The sequence below is a fragment of the Haliotis asinina genome, chromosome 12 (assembly GCF_037392515.1).
Source record: "Haliotis asinina isolate JCU_RB_2024 chromosome 12, JCU_Hal_asi_v2, whole genome shotgun sequence".
In the NCBI taxonomy this organism is placed as follows: domain Eukaryota; kingdom Metazoa; phylum Mollusca; class Gastropoda; order Lepetellida; family Haliotidae; genus Haliotis; species Haliotis asinina.
This window is the reverse complement of record NC_090291.1, coordinates 52,915,122-52,936,525: the sequence shown is the minus strand read 5'-3', so window position 1 is coordinate 52,936,525 and position 21,404 is coordinate 52,915,122. Positions and strand designations below refer to the sequence as shown.

Genomic DNA, 21,404 nt, shown 5'->3' with positions numbered 1-21,404 from the left:
AACAACAATGACGTTGAACATCAACTCAACCCACCACTACACTGGCATTTATAACCACCTTCTTATACGCTATTTCATACGAACAGCATCATTTAATTTACCAGTTTTTCATTCAACGAAAATAATTGGACTCATTGAGCACAAACCTTTTACAAGTAGCTTACGTTTTATGGTTTGGAAACAAACTAATTTGCAAAGGTTCGTGAAATTGTTTTATTATTATATTCTGAGTGAACAAATGAACAATTGAAACGAGAAGGAGAATCCAACTTTAATCTAACTGGGCCTCTTTCTGGATTTCATTTTCTTTTTTTTTCGTATTTTAGATATTATCAAAAGGAACATTCCATCCACCTGACGAAGGGGGCAAGAATTAGCCTTGAAACGTCGTGTTAAAAGAATTAAAGAAGTTGTCATCCATAATAGTGTCTTGTATTACCTCACCAACTTCTAAATGCCTTTGAAGAATTTCAGGAACATTCCGGAGAAGATGTTTTTCTGCTAATGACCAAGCACAGAAACTATTACAATGTTACAATGCCTGTCATTACAATGTTACAATGCCTGTCATTACAATGTTACAATGCCTGTCATTACAATGCATACATTTCAGGCCATGGAGGAACTTAGGAAGTTCATGTATGTGAAAGGCGTGACGAGTAAGGGAAGACAGAAACTTATGAGGAATCTGAGAGTAAGTATATATATCCACAGTGTTCCCTGGAAACGTGAATATATGTACATGTATATGTAGGCATATGTGAAAGTTTAGTCCAATAGTTCCGGAAACAGAAACCGACAAGGAATCAATCCTTAAATCTATGTGGTAGTAATTTCATCAATCAGTACAATCAGTATAGTGTATACTTTGTGTGTATGGTTACATCGGGTCGCTTGCTTGTATTCGCTCTTACACGTCTACTTCAGTTTCTTCGCTGAACTACTGTCCAATGAATTGTGGTCGTGGTGTGTTCGAACCGACCTGCTGTAGCTCTTCCAGCACCAAATCCTATAGGGCTTTATTATCGCATTGAATAACATACTAAAACTGACAGGCGGAGTCGCAACTCACCTTTGAACATCGTTATGGAAGGGTCACTCGTTGTCTTGTAGCTGATACTACTCCTTGATATGTACCAGTCTCACACAAAATAACATCAGGTATATAACAAAGTAAATTATACCGAAACCACAGTATAACGTAACATTATCATTATCATGTTTGTATGTTTGATTGGGTGAGTGAGTGAGTCCGTAAATGATCGAGTCTGGACCAGACAATCAAGTCAACAACATCACCAGCATCGATCTGCGCAGTTGGGAACCGATGACATGTGTCAACCAACTCAGGGAGCCTGGCCACCCCATCCCGTTACTCGCCTCTTATGACAAGTATTGTCGCCTTTCATGGCAAGCATGGGTTGTTGAAGGCCTGTTCTACCCCGGACCTTCACAGGTCTATCATGTTTGAAGTCGTCATACCTGGGGTGTGTGTTTGCATAACAATTACCTCACCCTTTTAACAGGTGATCGATCTGCTGGTTCGAATCCTCCAGTGCCCTCTAGACGGCGTTCATGACGAATCCAACCTCATCCAGATCTTTAAGGAGGCCTATGAAATACTGTACACATACATGATCGGCAAGAGCAGGAAGAACGCACTCTACTTCGCCAAATACATCGACTTCTTCCAGACACAGTTCACACAGAAGGTAGGGGACATAATTATTGCTTTAGTTCATACACATCTCTGAAATATGCAATGCTTTAGCAATGGTTTTAAGTAAAGCGCCTTTCCAGAGAACATGGCATTTCAGTCCCACCAGGCATAGTTTTACTTCAGGGAAACTGATGATAGTAATCAGTGGTAACAAAACATCTTTGGGAACTTCTTATTATGCAGTAAATGTTGTCATAACAACATCTCGTTACAGTAAGCTGTTCTCAACGATGGTTGTTCAGTCCACTAAATACAGCCCATATTCTCTGAAAGCTCTTTCTGGAAAACAGTTGTAAATTCAAAGTTGAACTATCACTTTTTATGACAATTGAACTAGTTCTGTTCAGGAACTTTCTGTGAAAGTCTTTATTCTTCCTGGAATAAAGATCAAACTTTGAGACAGGGCTTTGGCGATACATTGATGGAAATAGAAGTAGACCTCTGAGTACTGATTTGTCTTCGGATCTTTGGAATGTGGAATGGACGTCCTTCAGGTTATATAATCCACTGGGACAGGTTATATAATCCACTCGGACAGGTTATATAATCCACTCGGATTCTAACAGTTTATGGCTTGTTTTACAAATGTCGTCCCCAGTTAACAAATCGTCCTCACACGTGACATTACTTGATATTACCTACACCAAGTTCTTCAAGCAAAGAAACGATATATTGATGCTTAGGTTATTTCAGGCATGCCAGCATTACAACTAATATCTGTTCATGTACTCGTGACTTAGGATAACCGCTAGCTAAGACAGAAGCAGTTTCTTCAGGGGTTATCTCTTATTTTTACAGTTCATACACTCTATGACATCAGCGTGCATTGACTAAACCGATTCGGGAATACATTCTGCTCTTTTGGTGCATTTCTTGGTATAATACATTACACTGACATTATATGTCAGTGACACAAACGTTACTCATGACATCATTGCAGCTCAGACAACGTGCTTGATGGTATCGGTGGAGCAAAAGCTGTTATGTAGAAAACATCCTGCACACCAGGGGCACATTCCGCACAACATTCTCATGTGTATCTACGCTGCACTTTAGATATATCCTTCAGAAGTGTCAATTTTCCCCCGAGTATTTAGCACATTGGAGACATGTTAATTAGAGAGAGTAATATTATATTTCACACACAAACACAAACGCACACACACACTCACTCACTCACTTACTCACTCACACACACTCACACACACTCACACACACACGTCATCACTGCTTGACACAAAACTATAACACTACAACCAGGCTGGATGTACAGTAAATATGTTACACGTTTCCTTCCAGGGCGGGATCGGCCTGAATGTGGCCCAGATGATTGTGGAGCTGATCAGAGACAAGAGGAAGATCGTTGACAGAATCACGCATTCGCAGATTGACGAGTTTGTAGGATTACTTGAAAACACACAGGTAAAGCAATCTTCACAATACAGTCCTAACAAAATATAAAAACACATTTTATAGGCTGAAAGTGTTAACATGCTTAAAGAAGAAGAAAGAGAAGAAAAAGGATAAAGGATTCGTGTTTGGTGCTTAGTTCCGTAATAAACAATAACTGATGAAAACATCAGACCCATTTATTATTTTCTTGACATAAGTATGTTTATTACACGATGTTTAAATGTTCCTTTTTTATTTCCCATGAGTATATATCACTAATTACAGAATCACCGGTTCCTTGATCTACTGCACGTGCTGTGTGTGTGCGACTTCGTGGCCATTCCCAACAACCAATCATATATCGTGGAGAGATGGCTACAGAAGAAACAGGTGCGGAGTCTGTAGAATAGCTGGTCTTGAAGCCCATTTCTGATGTCCCACGCCGTCATATTGCTGGGATATTACTAAACGCGGCGTAAAACCATCCTCACTCACTCACTATCACCAGCTGTGACTCATTATGCTGTTATACCTTGAGTCAGGTTTAAGACAATTGTTTTTGCTATCTAAAGAAAAAAGTAAGAATTGAAATATTTCCAAACGTTCCACAAAGCAGCTACACAGAACCATATTATCCTTATCGACTCTATGTATGTTCTTACCTTTTGGTTCACTTTCAACACTTCTTTTCCCTCGAGCTTTAATCAGCTGGAAATGCTTTTGATATTTTTCAAATTCATGAATAAAATTATGTGGTTATTGTCCAGCACGGAGCCTACCTGACCGCCAGGGGGCAGGACATCAACCGTCAACCCAACATCCTCTACATTTCAACAACTGCCGGAAAGACGTGGGTGGCGCTTCATGAGTTTGTTGATGTAAGTTGAAACAGTTTTTCATAAAACAGGTGTTGCCAGGACGTGTTAGCTTGTGTGAGAAAGGTAGCATCTTCTAGCTTACTTTCTGTAACAGTCAGTTAAGGTTTGATTCCAGCTGTGCTTCGCTAGACTTTTCTGTTACCAAAGACTGCTGTTTGGTCGAATATTCGGAAAATGCTTCTTTGCCAAATGAGGTTCACACAATATTGAAGAATCGTTTCAAGATATAAAAACACGTTGTGCACAACAGCGTTGTTCAGAGGATATGGTTGAAGTTGGAATATGGAAGTAGGACAAAAGGTCAGACGCACCCCATGATGCTGCGTATTGTAAACTGTTTAATCAGTTTGAAGAAAGAATCCCTTTTCATTTACGCCAAACAATAATATTTTTTAAAATGTTAATGAACGCGTACTTTACTTTATTCCATTCGCCTAGTAATCGTTAATTTGACATTGTGAAACCATTATTCATAACCGGGCCGTTATAGCCAGCAGCAAAGGAGAAAATAATTCGCGAAGCTTCAATCTGGCACAGCCCAGTCTGCCAATACACCGAGATTGTGATATAACATTGTTGGGCGTAATGTCACACAGTTTCATCAGAGATTGTGGCCATCTTGCTGCAGCCGTGGACGATCACGTCAACGACGGTGTCAGTCGGAGTTGTCCGAGACCCGTCCTTTACTCTGATTTACATGATTAGTGTCACTCCGTTTGTGTTTTCCTTTAGTAACGGGAGGATGGTTGCACTGTTGTCTTGGGTTATATTGTGTATGGGTGTGATTATTGTTGAGGAATATTTGTATTCAATTCAACAACTCCTTGATACACAATCATCTTATGTGTAAATGTTCCAACAGTATACTGGTGTATCAAAATCTTGTAGCAGATATATACGACAAACTCATAGCTTATGTTTCCAACACTGTACTGATATATCACAAACTTAAACCACATGCTTCCAACATCCCAATTTTAAACCTTATGTTCCCAACACTGTACTGATGTACTGAAATATCACAATCTTAAACCTTTTGTTCCCAACACTGTACTGATGTATCACAATCTTAAACCTTTTGTTCCCAATATTGTACTGATATATCACAATTTTAAACCTTGTGTTCCCAATATTGTACTGATATGTCACAATCTTAAACCTTGTGCTCCCAATATTGTACTGATATATCACAATCTTAAACCTTGTTTTCCCAATATTGTACTGATATATCACAATCTTAAACCTTTTGTTCCCAACATTATACTGATATATCACAATCCTACTGCTAATGCATCGACATACCATAAATCAATGTATATAGCATGTGCTGTCTACCCAGACGCAATTTGTCCTTATTTGCATCGCAGATTTTGATGGTGGGTTAGAATCCCAGATTGGACAAGTTATGATTCTGTTTGTCAGCACCATGTACATAAAGGTACTAACTAAACTCACTCATCTAATACTGTGTCTTCAGGAGGAGTCAGCTGTATACGACAAGGACACTCACGACTTCCTCATTCACCAGCTGGATCTGTACAAGGCGCTCTGCTACGTGAGTATCACGACATGCTGTGATGAGGGGTTTCATTTACGATATGTTATATCAATATCAACCACGGAACATCAGGTGTACTATACTATACAAGACACAATATGTACAGTTCATTACGTCTCTCCTGCCCTCTTGTCGCCTGCCGAGCAAAGTCAAAGTATACATTTTTATAGTGGTAAACATGAACATAACAAAGATGAGTATTCGATGGTGAGTAGTTTAACACTTTAACCATAGGCGATATTACATGTAGGATTCAATGAAAATCTGACAACAGGTCACGTACCCATGACGTGTAACGGATGTACACTGCAACAAGCAGTCACGTATCAAGTGTACATTTGGTTTTGCCCCTCGGTTTACAAACTGATATTGCTAATATCGGCTCATTACAAATAATAACCTCCTCACTCACTCATTTATATCTTATTTCGACGTGCAAAGTGTTTATATTCCTTAAACCATAACCATGCGTAGTGCCACCTTGGTGCAGCGGCCATTTACAATGAACTATTCTGTAAACTGTACTGCTTCATTCCGTCTCTACGTCAATATTTTGCATCGGTTAGAACACTTCCCGTCAAAGATTGCCTTACACACTTTCCAACAAAACGGTTATTATCTTTAACACCGACACATTGATAAAGAAAGATTGATCCTTCATATTCCCCTGGTCTCAAGCCTTCTGCTGAACCGCTAGATAGTGTGTGTATATGCGGGCTTTATCAATATCCCATCCGCTGGAATATTCAAAAGCACGCACTACAATGAAATGAACAATTCTTATGAATATGGTGTTGCAGACTTGTTCTCCCTGGTTGTATAATTGTATAATAACATTGTCCCACAAGCGCGCTATGCATGGACAGAAGCTATTATCAGAGAGTAAATAAATACGCCTCAAGATACTGCTGAAAAATTGAAATTGACATATGATGCCTATGGGGTTATACTCCAAACAATATTTGACTAAGTTCTTGTTCAAATAGCTCATGGAGGCACCGGTTTGTTGTCAAACGTTCAATTCAGTGAGCTGTGTTGGAAGAGAGATAGTACTTGGTGTTCTAATTTCATGATATGGAAATAGTGTTCTAGTAAATATCTCGGTCACCTCATTTGTGCGTCTTATTGTGTAGGAGTGGGTGTTAAGGTAACGCAGGTCAACATATATGAATAATGACACTCAATAGTCAAAATCTCAAGAGGTATCAATTTATCCATACATTCGGACGTCTCCATTGAAGTGTGTAGTGGCAGCCCCTGGTGGGTTTTTTGTAATGCAAAAAGAAATAATTTTTACTGAAAGGATTTTTTCGTTTTTTTGTGATGTAAAAATGTCTATTAATGGAAATTCGTTTGTCGCAATGAAATATATGCGACAACTGATTGGTTTATACCCTGTTGGTGTTAATTGTTCTATATGAATTTCCTAGTTCCACAGTAGTTGTACCAACGCTAGAATTGTGCTTCAGTATGTAATCTTGAATTAACAATTCTTTTTTTGTGAATACCATTTTTCAAACGGCCTCCTGGTGGTAGAGTGATTTCGCTGTGTCGATCAGCAGAACTCATTTTTCATAGAACTGTTTCATAGAACTGCTTAATAGAGCCTTTTAATAGAAGTCTCAAATTATGCTTCAAGACCATGATCGATAAAAAGGATACTCAGCAACTAACACACGTTTCAGTGACGAATACGACGCATGTGTTCGAAAGATCCCGATGTATTTTGTATCAACATTCCTAAACACAATATGCTGAAACGCGGTATTTCTTGTTCATTAATGATACTACAAATCCTGATTTAACAACCAGTGAAGGTTGGTGAAGTAACTGTCTTTCAGGGTCAACCGATGTTTGTGTGATAGCACCTCAGTAGCATCAGGACATGTGCGGCGTGCACCAAATCCCTAATTTATGTCGTAAGAATCGAAGAGAGAACCTGTGGACTAGGATGATAGGGTGTTGTCGAACCCTGTTTTCACGGGTCTTTCTTGTACTGTCGTTATTTACCTTTATAGTCAAGAACGGTTACCCTCTATTCATAGTGTATACTGGTACCATCTATTTAGCTCCACCATTGTGTTGAACTACGTGTTTTTTTCGACAGGGACGGAACGACTTCGCCATCAACATCATCACAAAGGAGCTTCGCTATCTCACCTGGGAGGAAACCTTCCTGTCCATCGGCTCCGATATCCTGCCTGACGCAATCAGAGCCAAGTATTGCGACCTCACCACCAGTAAGATAATAGCTGCTTACGTGCACATCACATGAGAACTCTTTAGTAGAGACCGCCGACCTCACCACTAGTAAGATAACAGTTGCATGCCTGCACATCACATGAGAACTCTTTAGTAGAGACCGCCGACCTCACCACCAGTAAGATAACAGTTGTATGCCTGCACATCACATGAGGACTCTTTAGTAAAGACCACCGACCTCACCACCAGGGCATCCTTTCACGAAACACTGGGGTGTTCGTAAAGTGCAATGATAAAGAATGGGAGTTAAGTTTAACCTTAGAAAGGGTTGCGCCTTAGTAAGATACTTGTCGCATATATGCATATCTCATGTAGACGCTTTTGTTAAGAACTGGCAAATGTGTTTTTACCCTTAAGCATGAGCGAAACGCGGTTGAATGAGATTATGAAGCACTTCACAAGTCCGCCTTGGTGGATGGTTTGAATATTGTCGAAAGTGGCAGTATGCAAGATTATTTCACAAATGGCAAGACGTTCTGATATTCAACATGCGGTTGACATAAACCTATTTACCTGAGATATTGTTCCCCAGTGAACCAACAATAGCACAGGCTTGCACTCAGAACATCATATATATCAACCATCCACCTCCAGCTCAACAGGAACACTATACCCGTTTGTGTTTCTTATTCTGGCTCCACCATAGCTTCATCGTCTGTTTGTCCTATGTTTCACGGCTGTGCACCGTCTAGCCATATACCTATTACTTATTTTACTTCTTGCCATTTCTTAAAAAGTGTGTTGAAATAAACATGTGTGCGTGGACGTCAATACTCCAACTATGCAACTAAACGTCAACGATCTGGCATCGCACCTGTTAACTCAGCAAAGAGCAGAAAGAAAATCGACATTTTAAAAATCGCACATATAGTTTACGTTTCATTATGTCTTTCCTCTTGGATGAAGAAACATTCTCTTCTCTCAAAAACTATAGTTACTGTCGTCAAAAACACACAAAACCTCTTTTTTTCTTTTCTCTGAGAAGACTACAAGCAATGAAACGTGTGATCTTGCCAAGTGAGAGGATCTATCTGCAGGTGTTGCTTCACAATGGCTCTCTGTGCATTCTGTGTATTATTTCTTAGTGGAGATTCTACGAGCATGTTTAGTTATCTTTAGGTGCACGTGATACCAATCCAAGTGAACTGAGATTGATTACGTGTCATACTCTTGACACTTGGCGTGAATGTGTTTAGCGCGACACCTGAAACACGAAGAGACAAATAAATGAGAATGTTTAATATTAAGACCACAAAACATAAACTTCCAGTTGACAATAGAAGATGAACTTGTTTCCGTACTTGATATGAAATGCACAGTCACCTGTCTCGAAGGATTCGTGTGGAAAATAGCATTATTGTTGAAACTCTAAACACACTGTAAGTTATATATAAGTAACTAATGGATGCACATTCTGGTGTATGTTTGCATATTTAATGGCAAAATTCGCGAGAGCTCGCTTGTAAGTGAAAATTATTACTTTTCATCGAATTCTAGAATCACTTATCTGCGTTACGTCTCTTGCAATAAAGAGCAGGATTTCTGTTGGATGTGGAATGTACAGGGAGACATTTCACTGGCACTAGAGGTTGGATTTCTGCGTGGGTGGTGTTTACTTCTATGTATCACTGCTCCGAGAAAACAGGTTACGAAAAAGAAATGAAAACATTATCACAATGAAGACTTTCCACAAATGTGGAGGGATAAGAGTAAGATAAGAGCCAGATGCAGCCAAGTGTACCCGTCAGTATTGTAATCTTAATTCAATCCCATATTGCCAAAACACTCCTACGGTGAAATACGTACCTTTTTTCTACAGGCATTTACACAATTAGCCGAGATAACAATGGGGATTCGTGTTATAAAAACATGGCAACTGTGAAGGGATAAGAAACATTAATGTGCAGCCACGAAAGGTAGTCGCCCACGAACATTATCTTCACCGTGACAATATGTCCTTCTCATCACCCTCCACATAACGTTATAGTCTATCAGCGCATATTTCATGATGATTAATTCGACCTGGATGGATATACGCTGCCAGATATGATGGCGTTTTCTTGAGTGACTGTGGGCCTACTCAGTTCTTTATGATGATATCAGCAGTCGTGCTCCAGCCCTATACGGCCATCTGCCCTCTCGTTCCCTGCCCAGATAATTACAAGGGTAGCTGCTTTCTGCCCGAGCATCGGTCGGGGCGTATTTGTTTGTTGTTGCTGGCAACTTCTGTAGATGTGTTCGCATGTGCTGGAAACACACAGCCAAAATGTCTCACAGACAGTTTCTTTTTGTTTTGTTTGGGTTTTTTTTGTTTTTTGTTTGTTTGGGTTTTTTTGTTTGGTTATGTTTTGTTTTGTTTTGTCTTTGTTTTTTGTTTGTTTGGGTTTTTTTGTTTGGTTATGTTTTGTTTTGTCTTTGTTTTTTGTTGTTGTTTTTTGTTTTGTTTGGTTTGGGCTTTTTTGTTTTTTATTGTCAGTTTTATATTTTGGGGGGTTTTGTGGTCATTTTTTGTGTGTATCTTTTTCTGTTCTGTAAGCAACGAATTATCGTTATTTGTTTGTTGCAATGTCGATTGTCGATAAATATATCTCAATGATGTAAATGTGCCCATGCATTAACATGGCTTGTATCTGATCCATGTTTATAATTTAGTTGGTAATTTAGTAGCACAATAACAACAGCAATACCATGGAGCTCACACATCCGGATATCTTTCCAACAATGCTCGATGATATGATTGTTTCTATGTGACCTGATGATATTATTATCAGAGTTATAACAGTTATGGTTGTTATTCATTTTGTTTTTGTTTGTGTGTAAATAACTGCAATATGTTGAACTGTACTCGTATGTCTTCTCTGTCATCCACCCCCTGGACCACCTTTGCTGAAACCTTGAGACACGTGTCTTGCATATCTCCGTTCATCAAGGTTTCTTAGAACAAATTAACACTTTTCCTGGATCAGTAATGTAAGGAAACCCGTTCTGACCACTATTACCACATGTGAGGCCCCTTACGGGCCTGGTACTCCGACTCGCGCTCTAATCCCATTAGACAATAGCTGTATTCCGTGATACTATCTCATATTTCCCGCTACGGGCTATTGTAAAATTGATTTTTATCCAAGATGCTGGTACAGTGTTTTGTTATTTCGCCTATCTATGCCCGCTGCCACTTTGGTGTAATTAACAAGATTGCTGATCACTCGCTCTTGTCACATATAAAGCCCGTCAGTTTCATCTGGTGAAATCAACCAGAGTAAATCAAACAGTTTTCCCCATGAAGTCTATCTTGCATCTGTCAATAACAAATTTACATGTCCATCAGAAAATCAAATTTCCAGTCGATTAATTTCCCCATCGTGTAGGTAGGGCCTGCTCACATGAGTGATTGAATTAGTTTTGAAATTCTATGATGTTGGGCAGAAGGGGATTAAGTATTGCCCCAAGTTTCACACTAATTCCAAGGCATGCAGACATAATTATGTACGAAAAATTTGATTTTATGAAATATCATAATGTAACTTTATATCAAATCAATAGTTTTCACATTATATTTTTTCACTCATTCCTTTAAGGCGCAAAGTCATTATCTTTAATAATAGACAGAGACTATACATCATTTGATTGGGTTTGTTTATTGGGCCATTCTTTACAAACGAAAAAACAACATATTCCGATGTGTTGAATGGTTCGTAATTTGAATTTGGTTAAATATGCGTCGGTGATATAACAGTGCGTTGTAACACATCTGTTGATTCAAAAACAATTACCATACCGTGACGTAGTTATTATATATGAGCTGGACCACTAGGTGCCAAACACCCTGGTTAGATTCTATGTAATTTTGCATGAATTGAGTGTAATCTTATCTGACTAATAAACTTGGCGTATTATGAGTTCGTTTTTTTCTCTGTGATAATCCATAAAAGTTTGGGTATATCCAGTCTTTCTGTGATAGCAATACTGATCAAGGATGTGTCTGTTCAGTTTGTCTGAGATAGTGATACTGGTCAAGTATGTGTCTGTTCAGTTTGTCTGAAATAGTGATACAGATCAAGTATGTGTCTGTTCCGTTTGTCTGAGATAGTGATACTGATCAAGTATGTGTCTGTTCAGTTTGTCTGAAATAGTGATACAGATCAAGTATCTGTCTGTTCAGTTTGTCTGAGATAGTGATACTGATCAAGTATGTGTCTGTTCAGTTTGTCTGAGATACTAATACCAAATTGTAAAGCATTAAAAACTCCTCAAAGGAACATGAAAGAAATTTGTGTTACAGTCTGCTCTGACATTTCATCCCAGGTTTGTTCGTGGACGTCGGTAACAACTACTCGGTGCTAGATCATCCAAACATCTGTTTCGTTTACGACTACGTCGGTTCCAAGGACGAGGAAAAAAGCCAAGGCGACTTTGTGAGTATTCCCATCAAAGCATGTTCATCTCTGTCTGTACCGGAGAAGAGGTTCATTAAAAAACTTGTATTATATATGACACGTCAAGGCCAACAAATACTCAGTCTTGATAGTAAGCTAAAGTTGTCGTGTTGGTGACGGGCAAAGTAGTGATGAAAATATGATTGTGCATTGATCATTGATAATGTGCAATGAATCAAAGTGTTAGAGAGAAGGGTACAAGTAATAATAGGACATGAACATAATATATTCACTTCTGTTGAAGCTTTCTGTCAAGACATGGCCGATATACTGCTGATGTTATTTAATGTTTTAACATTCCGTGTTATATACTGAGGGAAGGAAAATAAGCGACCACATGGAAGGCCAAGTGTTCCTCTATTTTGTTCCAAGGGTTCTTCACGAACTCTGTATCGCTCAACTTATGAAGAAACCTGGAAGAAAAATAAAGAAACACTTGTGCCTTTATGTGATTGCTTATTTTTTCCCCTCAGTATATGATTATGAAACAATATACGCAATACTGACAGAAATATGAAACTGCACTGAAATTGTTTGGTGGTCTTATATACACAAATGCTTCATTAAGGTTACCTCTTGGATCAATCGATACACAAATATCTCAGAAACATTACAATTTATCATTTCTAAAACCAAAACAATGAAATCCAGTAACACCAAATTTACGCGAAAATAAATATAGTAATATCAGAAAAAATGCAATTCAAAAAGAAACCAAGACTTGTTTAGATATTCGAGTATTTGTCCATCTGGCAGTTAGAATCCTAACATTTACATTGAGTGAACTATAACGGCTTCCAGCACTGAGATAGCACAAAGGAGGTCAATGCATGCTTTGAATTAACTTGATATGGCCCCAAGCCATCTCATACATCATTGATATTATGCCTCAGCGTATTTATGGTGTTATACAAATATTTCCCAACGATATTAAAAGACGGCTTTGTTTGTTTTCCATTAAAACGTAAGTTCTATTATTCTCAACGAAAGGTAATAAAACGCTTTTGGCTCGGGTTTAAGTTACCGATCACAAAAATTGCGAAACGATGAATTCCTCAACTTCAAAGTAGAGGCAGCCTCGGATGTGGTATTAGGAGGATTGTATTCGCATGTCAGATTGAGTATAAATTTAGGACTATTCTCGATATGAACTGTCTAATGCTTCTCGTACATTTGGGCAACATAGTCCATATTGACAGTACCAACCCGTAATTTGATCTCCGCTCAGTATGATAATGATGTGTTTGATCACAATAACCGCCGTGAAACGCATTGTATTGATGAAATAAGTCATGTGTGCTTGGTTTCATCGGTGGAAGGCCAGTGCGCTGCAGCTGTGTATAAATCAAAGAAACCGTTTTAATTAACGTGCTATGTGGATGCACGCCGACTGATCGTGAAGTGCATGTTTAACGATCATATTCCTGTTACAAAGACTTATCAATGACAGAATGCTTGGTAGACCGCACCATGTAACGTAAGGATGTACTGGACTATGGCACAACCTGATTACACCAGGGCCGTGCCTCTGGTCGCCCAGACCAACAGTTGTTCCAATGGGATAATGTCTGTTCATTGACTAACTGTCAGTTGGAACCGTTCTGGTTGGCACTGACGTCAGGTAGTGAAAGACTCCGATCTGGAGCATAACACGTTGGCCTGTGCAGATGATTACAAGCGCCATTCAGATTAAATGGTTGTTGACCTAATCACTTAGGGTTGTCCTCTACTGAACGGCTTTCATGTAAATAGTCAGATTTGTGTGATTATACGGTCACTTAGAGTGAGTGAGTAAATTAGGGGTTCACATCACCCCGAAATGCATTGGCGTCATTTGAGGGCGTGTATGACAGCAGATAGCATTTATTCACCTACAATGACGATGATCAGATGTTTGAAACGTCGGTATAGCCCAGTAGCACGGGTGCGGTGAATTGCACTGAAACAACGCACCATAATAGGGGTGATTATCTGGCTTGAACCGATGGTGTTACTACGATACACAACACTACAAAGCACAACTTTCCACAACAGAGCCACTTACTAGTTCACGTAACTGAACGATCACAGACGTTTCTCATATGGCAACGTATCCATGCTTTAAACGAGACCCGTAAAGTAAAAATATACTCAGCACTAAAATAACTGGTTTGAGGATTGGTCTTTATTGACATTCATCTCCTCTTCTCTGCGTACGTTTGGAAAATGCGATTCTGGAACAAAGCATTCGGTGGGAATGTTGATGGGTTTCAGTCGCTGTATGTTATGTTTCGTCCACTGTTCTAAATGTGTATATGTATGTCCCAGGTTGTGAAAGAACTGGTCGCTATCTTCCCGGTGTTGAGGGACTGGATCGCAGAGTTTTTGTCTCAGAATACCTGTATGATCGCCTCGGACATCGGGCACAACATGCTCGTCGAACAGGTACTCCTTCAACTGCTCATTAAACTGTTTCAGATTAAGAGATCGAACTACAGGATGACCATCGTGGTTACTGTATACCGTGTGAAGTATATTGTCATAGCATCCTCTCTCTTTTGAATAAGACATGTTGACAATGCAAGCAAATCATTTGTCCCTATTGCACAACCAACAAACATACCCCGTTCCTCCTTATAGCACATTCGAAATGAAATCGTACTCAATAAATTTCAGGAGTAAGGAATGGTACGTAAGGTGTGAAGCGTTTTTCTACATCGTGATCTAGCTGGAATAATGCTAAAAGCAAACTATGCCGATAGACAGTCCCTCAGCTGTTGGTTGCCTCTTCTTAATGTCCAGTAAGGGTGGTAGAACATCTTCCTCTTGTTGTTAGTATTGACAGAGAGTCGGATGGTTTGGTTTGCATCTCGTTCAGACCACGTCGACAGTAGGAGATCTGAATCTCACAGTTGTAGTACTCACACATCCTAAAGGATAAGTTGATCTATGTTTCTCACTTCCGGACTCCCACTGACGTGTATGATAGTTCCATGAGTTCTGTATGATACATGTGTATCATTAAAGTACCCATATCTCCTAGGTGCTGAGATTGCTGTACCATCTTGTGAAGTTCGGCTACTACCTTGATCTTGAAGACGTTCTGCAACTCCTGCCTCCGCTCCTCAACCTCCTCGACGGCAGACACGACTTCCCCTTCCCCAAGGACAAAGAAAAGGGTGTGTGCTATTCCCGGGCTTGTTATTACATAGTCAATGCAAGCATTAAGGGAGACAGTAGATAAAGCATGACTGTTAAATCATGTGTTTGGTAATTGTATGGGAGCCATACATCATTGCATGTTCACTTGAATCTTGGCAATTAAATCCTTAAAAAATATGTTACTTTGAATCTTTCCCAGGAATACTTGCCTCAAGAATTACTTCCTCTCCGAGGTCGAGTGTTGCATTATTTCAGTAACCGGGTAAGAGCCCCGTGAAAAGTAAAACAGGATGTGTATGGTATATTCTGTACCTGTGAAAACTTAAGTCTGCGTCTTCGTGGATCAAGAAATAACCAAAAGAAATGCTTTGCGTGAAGTTACCATCAAACCCACACTGACTTAATAGTTCAAGACAACGATGTTGAAACAAGGTGAAAGACCACACTATGCTGACGTAGTTGGTGATGTTGCAGGCTACTCCAAGGAAGCGATGAAGCAGGTGACGCAGTACCAGACGTTGGATAGATATGAGAAAAACACCGAGACGGAAGCCATTGTCAACGCCAAGTATCAGTATGTTCATTCCCTCCATTTGACCCGTGACAGTCCGGGGTAGAATAGCTCTTCAGCAACCCATGCTTGCCACAAAAGGCGACTATGCTTGTCGTACGAGGCGACTAATGGGATCGGGTGGTCAGACTCGCTGATTTGCCTGACACATGTCATTGGTTCCCAAATGCGGAGACCGATGGTCATGCTGTTAATCACTGGATTGTTTGGTCCAGACTCGATTATTTACAGACCGCCGCCATATAGCTATAATATTGGTGAGTGCGGCGTAAAACTAAACTCACTCATACAGTCACTCACTCACTCACTCACTCCTCTCCTCCTTTTAGCACCAGACCATATAGAACTGTTTTTCAGCTTGAATTTACGAGCGATCCATGTCATGTCTCCATGTACTGTTCTGTATCATAATCCAGTTTACCCCAATGGTACAGTTACAATGTCATTAGCCAATCCTCAATATAGAGAATGCAGACATTAGGCATAATTCAAATGTTAAAAGACATCCTCAGTGTAACATTGCATTGAAGTTTCTGTGAATAATGTGTTGGTATCTCTGTGTACGAGAGTGTACGAGATGCTGCTCATTTGTACATTGTATAATTCCTTCGCTCAAAGCAGTGATGCATTCTTTGAACATCCCTCTCCACTAGCCAGAATCAGTGACACGAGACCGTAGCACGATCATGTCACCAGTAATTGTTGCTCTGTTAACATAACAAGGTGTACAACATGTTACATTTTGCATTCGAATAATCGATAAACATGTAAAATATGATACGCATGCAAAGCTGTTGCTCAGTAAACATGTGCGTTGTTAATGGATACTCTAGCATGACATTCAAAAATGTATTGATTTTGCTCAATAAACTTTTTTTGTCAAATATTCACTCATGTGAAGCCGCCTTAAACAATAACCAAAGGAGTTCCTTTTTCGTATAGAACTATAAATTTCATTGGACAATTGAACACCTCTATATGTATTTTTGCGATGTACACTCATTAGTATGTGAATGTATTTGAATTAAAAATAATGAGGGTAGGTGGCAGTCAGATGGTATTCCTTTTGGTTCAATCACTGCCCTGAAATGTGGAAAAGACGACCTACAACATTCTGCCTGTCCTTGTTCTGCACATGGCGGATAGTTCTCTGTTGCTAATATCTACACCAAAACAACTACAAATACCTAAAAATTATGTGATTATTCCACATTTTGACACAATAGATTTGTTAGTAATAGTGGTCAACTATCAGGGTAATCGTATTCATAATTTATATCCATAGCATAGTTGGCAATCTCCAAATTGTATGTGTCCTCTCAAAAATATATTGTTTTATGATTTCAGAGTGTTGGAGGTTCTTGACCTTCTGCTGACCTACCAGAGGAATTCCCGTCTACAGGTAAAATACTGACCAGTGCACCTGCAGTTAAAGGCCAATACTGATCAGTTTAACTGTATCGTATCTTGGAGATGCTCACTCCACGGATGCCATGATCTTCCATAGATCTTCAAACTGGAAACTATCCTCATTCATTCTCCACCATTTTATCTTCAGCGTACAATGCATAATCGAATCGGGTTGTTCTCTGGCGACACTTGTTAATGTTAAATGTCTGATAATTCAGCGGAATATCGTGATTTCTTTTTATTATTTTTGATACATTATGTCAGCATTTCATCTGCCCATGATCAATGCGATTATATATTAATTAAATATATGACATGAGTTTCGTTTGGCTATTATTAACGCCGTACTAAGCTGTGGCCACAGTCTGGACTAGACAATCCAGTGATCAGCGGTATGAGCATGGATCTGAAGGCAGATCAAGGGAGCTTTACACCATTTAGATGCGCGTTTCACTAAACAACCTGACACCACACTGTGCGTCAAGTACACATGTCATGAGTGTTGAATATGACTTGATGGTAATCAAGTGTATGTATTTGTTTTCAAATTTAATTCAAAATGCCATGCCATCTTTCAGTTTGAAGACGAAAATAGTCAGAGAATCTACCAAATTAAGCAAAGGTGTGCACAATCTATACAGATGTGACTGCCTGTCGAGTATGTTTGCATATGTAAAAGGTTTGTTGGTGTCCGAATGAAGTACCGTCCAACGCATGTTTCGAAGTAAAATCGTTGCCTCTATTCCTTTTTCAGGTATGATTTTTTGTCATGTCGAATCTGGGATACCTAGATCCCTACACATAAGTGTCTTTGGTCGTATATGAACCGTCCTTTCAGAGTTTCATGGGCAAGTTCAAGGTGGCCGAACAAGCAGCTGCTGCCAAAAGGAGCGGGCAGACGTCGCTAATCCCACTGTTGTCTGACACCTACAATCCTCACGACAGCAACAAGTAAGCGTCGTCAAAAATGTTCAGTGATCTATTCATATACTTTCGTAGAAATTGTAGAATACTTGTAGAATCTGTGTGGGTTGATATTTGAGACTGGTTATCTCTGTCATTGACGCAGGTACTTTTGTAGCCTCTGCACGTATATGAGACTCAGTCAGTCGTATGTGTTTGATATGTAAATCTAATCGGTCACGAGTTAGAAAAGGTGCACACCAATCTATAATGAACAAATGTGAGAGATATTAGTATTTCTATGACTGATGTTTTATCAGTGTGTCAGTGAATACATGGGTCAGTATTCAGAATTTGAAAATTTGCATATATCCCTAACTATTTGTGTCCAGAATATGTCTCTGTTTATGTTTTCATGGTTAATTGTGTTATCTCGTCAGCATTTGATGTTGTTCGTGTTATTGATCACTGGTTTGCGTCGACTTCAGAGAGTTGGAGTAGCGTTAAGTCCAACACTCCTTATATCCTAATGAAGACATTAACAACCCATTCAGTGTAACAGCATGACGTACAGCTTTGAAATAGACACACGATCACGGTTTTACGCCGCTTTTAGCAATACTCCAGAAATACCTCGGGAGGGGGACACCAGGAATGGGCTTCACACCCATGTGGGGAATCGAACCCAGGCCTCTGGCGTGGCAAACGCTTTAACAATTAGGATATTCCATACTACCGATGAGGTTTTTGCGGGATTGTACAATTACTTAAATTGCACCGTTACACTTAGATAAATATAACAGACAACAATTTGGTAATGCTTGATTGGACAGAGTGAGGCTAACATCGATTATCATAAGCGCTTCTACTTCAGTTCTCACTATGAGTAAAAAGTCTAGAACAATTGTCTGATAATTTTGTGTTATATATGAGTGCTGTATGTCATGAAGGTAAAATATAATTGCCATGTAGATATCACAATTGATGTATATATCTTGTATTTGTCATGTCAGTCGATAGTCGGTGTGTATGTCATGTTGATGTAAATATAATGTATATATCTAGGATACATATAGCATGTATATGTGTCAACTGTCTGGTATTTGTATGTATACAGTGGTATGTATTATATTATAGTATGTATGCATTCAATGGTAATTACAAGACAAAATGTATGCGTGTAAATAGAACGCTTCTTTTACGTTTTCAGTAATCGGCGGGTGACTGAGGTTAATTATTCACTTTCATTGGTGTTTTCTTTTTCATTCAAACAAGAATTCTTAATCTATAACGCCTATTGAAATCTCCAAAACAGCGCGTGATAATTGGTATTATTCAATTCAGTCTTGTGAATCGTTTGCCTACGTTCGACGGAACGTGACTTTTGATGTTGTCACGGTGATGTAATAACTGGGCCAATATAACAATGTACATAACATAGACCAGTGAAATACTTCAATTAGCATCTCACAACAGACTGTTCATTGCTTGTAACAGAGACATGTTGTTTGTTCCAGAAAGGGGCTGGCTCACCAGAAGAAGGTGACGAAGGAGCTCAGAGACATGTTTAATGTGTCAGCCATATTTGATGTGGACCTTCTCACCAAAGTCCTTATGGTAGGGTAAAACAATGTAACAACACCTCGTGGTTGTAACATCATTTGTGTAACTGTAACAATGCAACATGCAGTTGAAACTAAGGAATATACATGTCGAATTCAGTCTAGGGAAGCGACTACTCAATGTTGTTTATGGTATCCATGGATATTCATATTCAGTTGTTTGTTATGTTTATTTGTTTCCAGAGGTGACACTTAAGACCATTGCGATATTTCTTCACATATAATACAAATATCGCAACCCGTTTCATTGTTTCAACGTTAGTGTTGGACAATTAGACGTCAACCTTATGATTTGTAGGGTTTATAAAATACTTGTGTGGTATAAACTGTGTTCTGAGATTACTGTAAGCGTTACATTCGTGGATATTCACTCTTAATATCACATCTATAAACGTCGTGTAGTTCTATATTCGGAGGTGAATATAGATCCAATCAGTATATATCGGAAGTAGAATGAGAAGACATCATACAAAAGGAGGTGGCTGATATCGAGCGATAATAATATCACATGCCCCTTTCACTAATTTATTGGTATATATAAGTCAAATGTGAATTACCGCCGGGGTCACTGTGAAGCTGGTATACGTTCCTGCCAAAGAGCACCGAGTTCCATCTAATCCTATAAACAATATCAGTGGTTAAATGAAATCAGATATATCGATTTTTCTTGTGTATTCAGAACATGAAAGCTGACTAAATCAAATCACTCAGAAACAGCAAAATATGTTCGTACTTTAACCCACAAATAATATTTCTACGAAATGGTCGACAGCCCTGAAGAGAGAGTTCATCTGAGCGAACCATCTTGTCCTTAACGTATTTCTTTCATCACCACCCAAATCCTTTATATTACAGCTTACTGGGTTAACCTCCCTGTATCATTAAGGTATTATTAAGTCAAATTAAAGGACCCCCATACGGGGTGTCCCCGAGAGTACCGAACAATCTGTAGAACGTAAACGTTCAGTGTAATTTTAGGCTGATCCATGGCTCCAGTTGAAATCAACTTGCTTCTGATACCAGATTAGACTCGCAATACAAGCACACACCAGTCCGACCTTCACTTCGAGTACGCCCGATGTTTAGCTAACGAATGAAAAGGGCGATTTATCAGAGCTAAGCCGTGTCCATATCGAGCCCTGGTCGAGCACATTGTATCACATTAATATCCCTTTAAATCTATTGTTTAGTTTAACAACAGAACAGCGAGAGCTTGAAACTTTGACGTGTTCCGTCTTTAATCTGAATTATATTATCTCTAATATACCTAATTAAGTGCAGTCTATCAGTAATACCTTATCAGAAAGCGCAACGATTTTTCGCTTTTATTGAATAACATTTACTTTACTGGGAACCAATCCCTGAATTGCGGGTCTGGCATAGCGGTTGATTTAACAAATATTTGGTTCTAGTCGATTGTGTCATTATATCACACGTCCGTTTTGTCTCGTTATATTGAATTCTATCCCCTATACTTCAGCTAGAGGACATGAGGAGTAACAGGGGGATGA

At 39.2% G+C, this 21,404-nt stretch overlaps 1 protein-coding gene across 2 annotated transcripts in view; it reads left to right on the top strand.

The window, feature by feature from the left end:
• LOC137257886 (inositol 1,4,5-trisphosphate-gated calcium channel ITPR3-like) overlaps positions 1 to 21,404 on the top strand; it is a 140,894-nt gene that overhangs the window by 81,926 nt on the left and 37,564 nt on the right. For both annotated transcript variants that reach the window (XM_067795379.1, XM_067795378.1), the window contains 14 exons: positions 614 to 694; positions 1,527 to 1,712; positions 3,020 to 3,142; positions 3,398 to 3,502; positions 3,880 to 3,990; positions 5,468 to 5,545; positions 7,656 to 7,788; positions 12,116 to 12,225; positions 14,554 to 14,670; positions 15,269 to 15,404; positions 15,862 to 15,961; positions 17,306 to 17,360; positions 18,207 to 18,319; positions 19,789 to 19,888. In XM_067795379.1, coding sequence (XP_067651480.1) covers positions 614 to 694; positions 1,527 to 1,712; positions 3,020 to 3,142; positions 3,398 to 3,502; positions 3,880 to 3,990; positions 5,468 to 5,545; positions 7,656 to 7,788; positions 12,116 to 12,225; positions 14,554 to 14,670; positions 15,269 to 15,404; positions 15,862 to 15,961; positions 17,306 to 17,360; positions 18,207 to 18,319; positions 19,789 to 19,888 — 1,548 coding nt within the window. The remainder of the gene's footprint in view (positions 1 to 613; positions 695 to 1,526; positions 1,713 to 3,019; positions 3,143 to 3,397; positions 3,503 to 3,879; positions 3,991 to 5,467; positions 5,546 to 7,655; positions 7,789 to 12,115; positions 12,226 to 14,553; positions 14,671 to 15,268; positions 15,405 to 15,861; positions 15,962 to 17,305; positions 17,361 to 18,206; positions 18,320 to 19,788; positions 19,889 to 21,404) is intronic.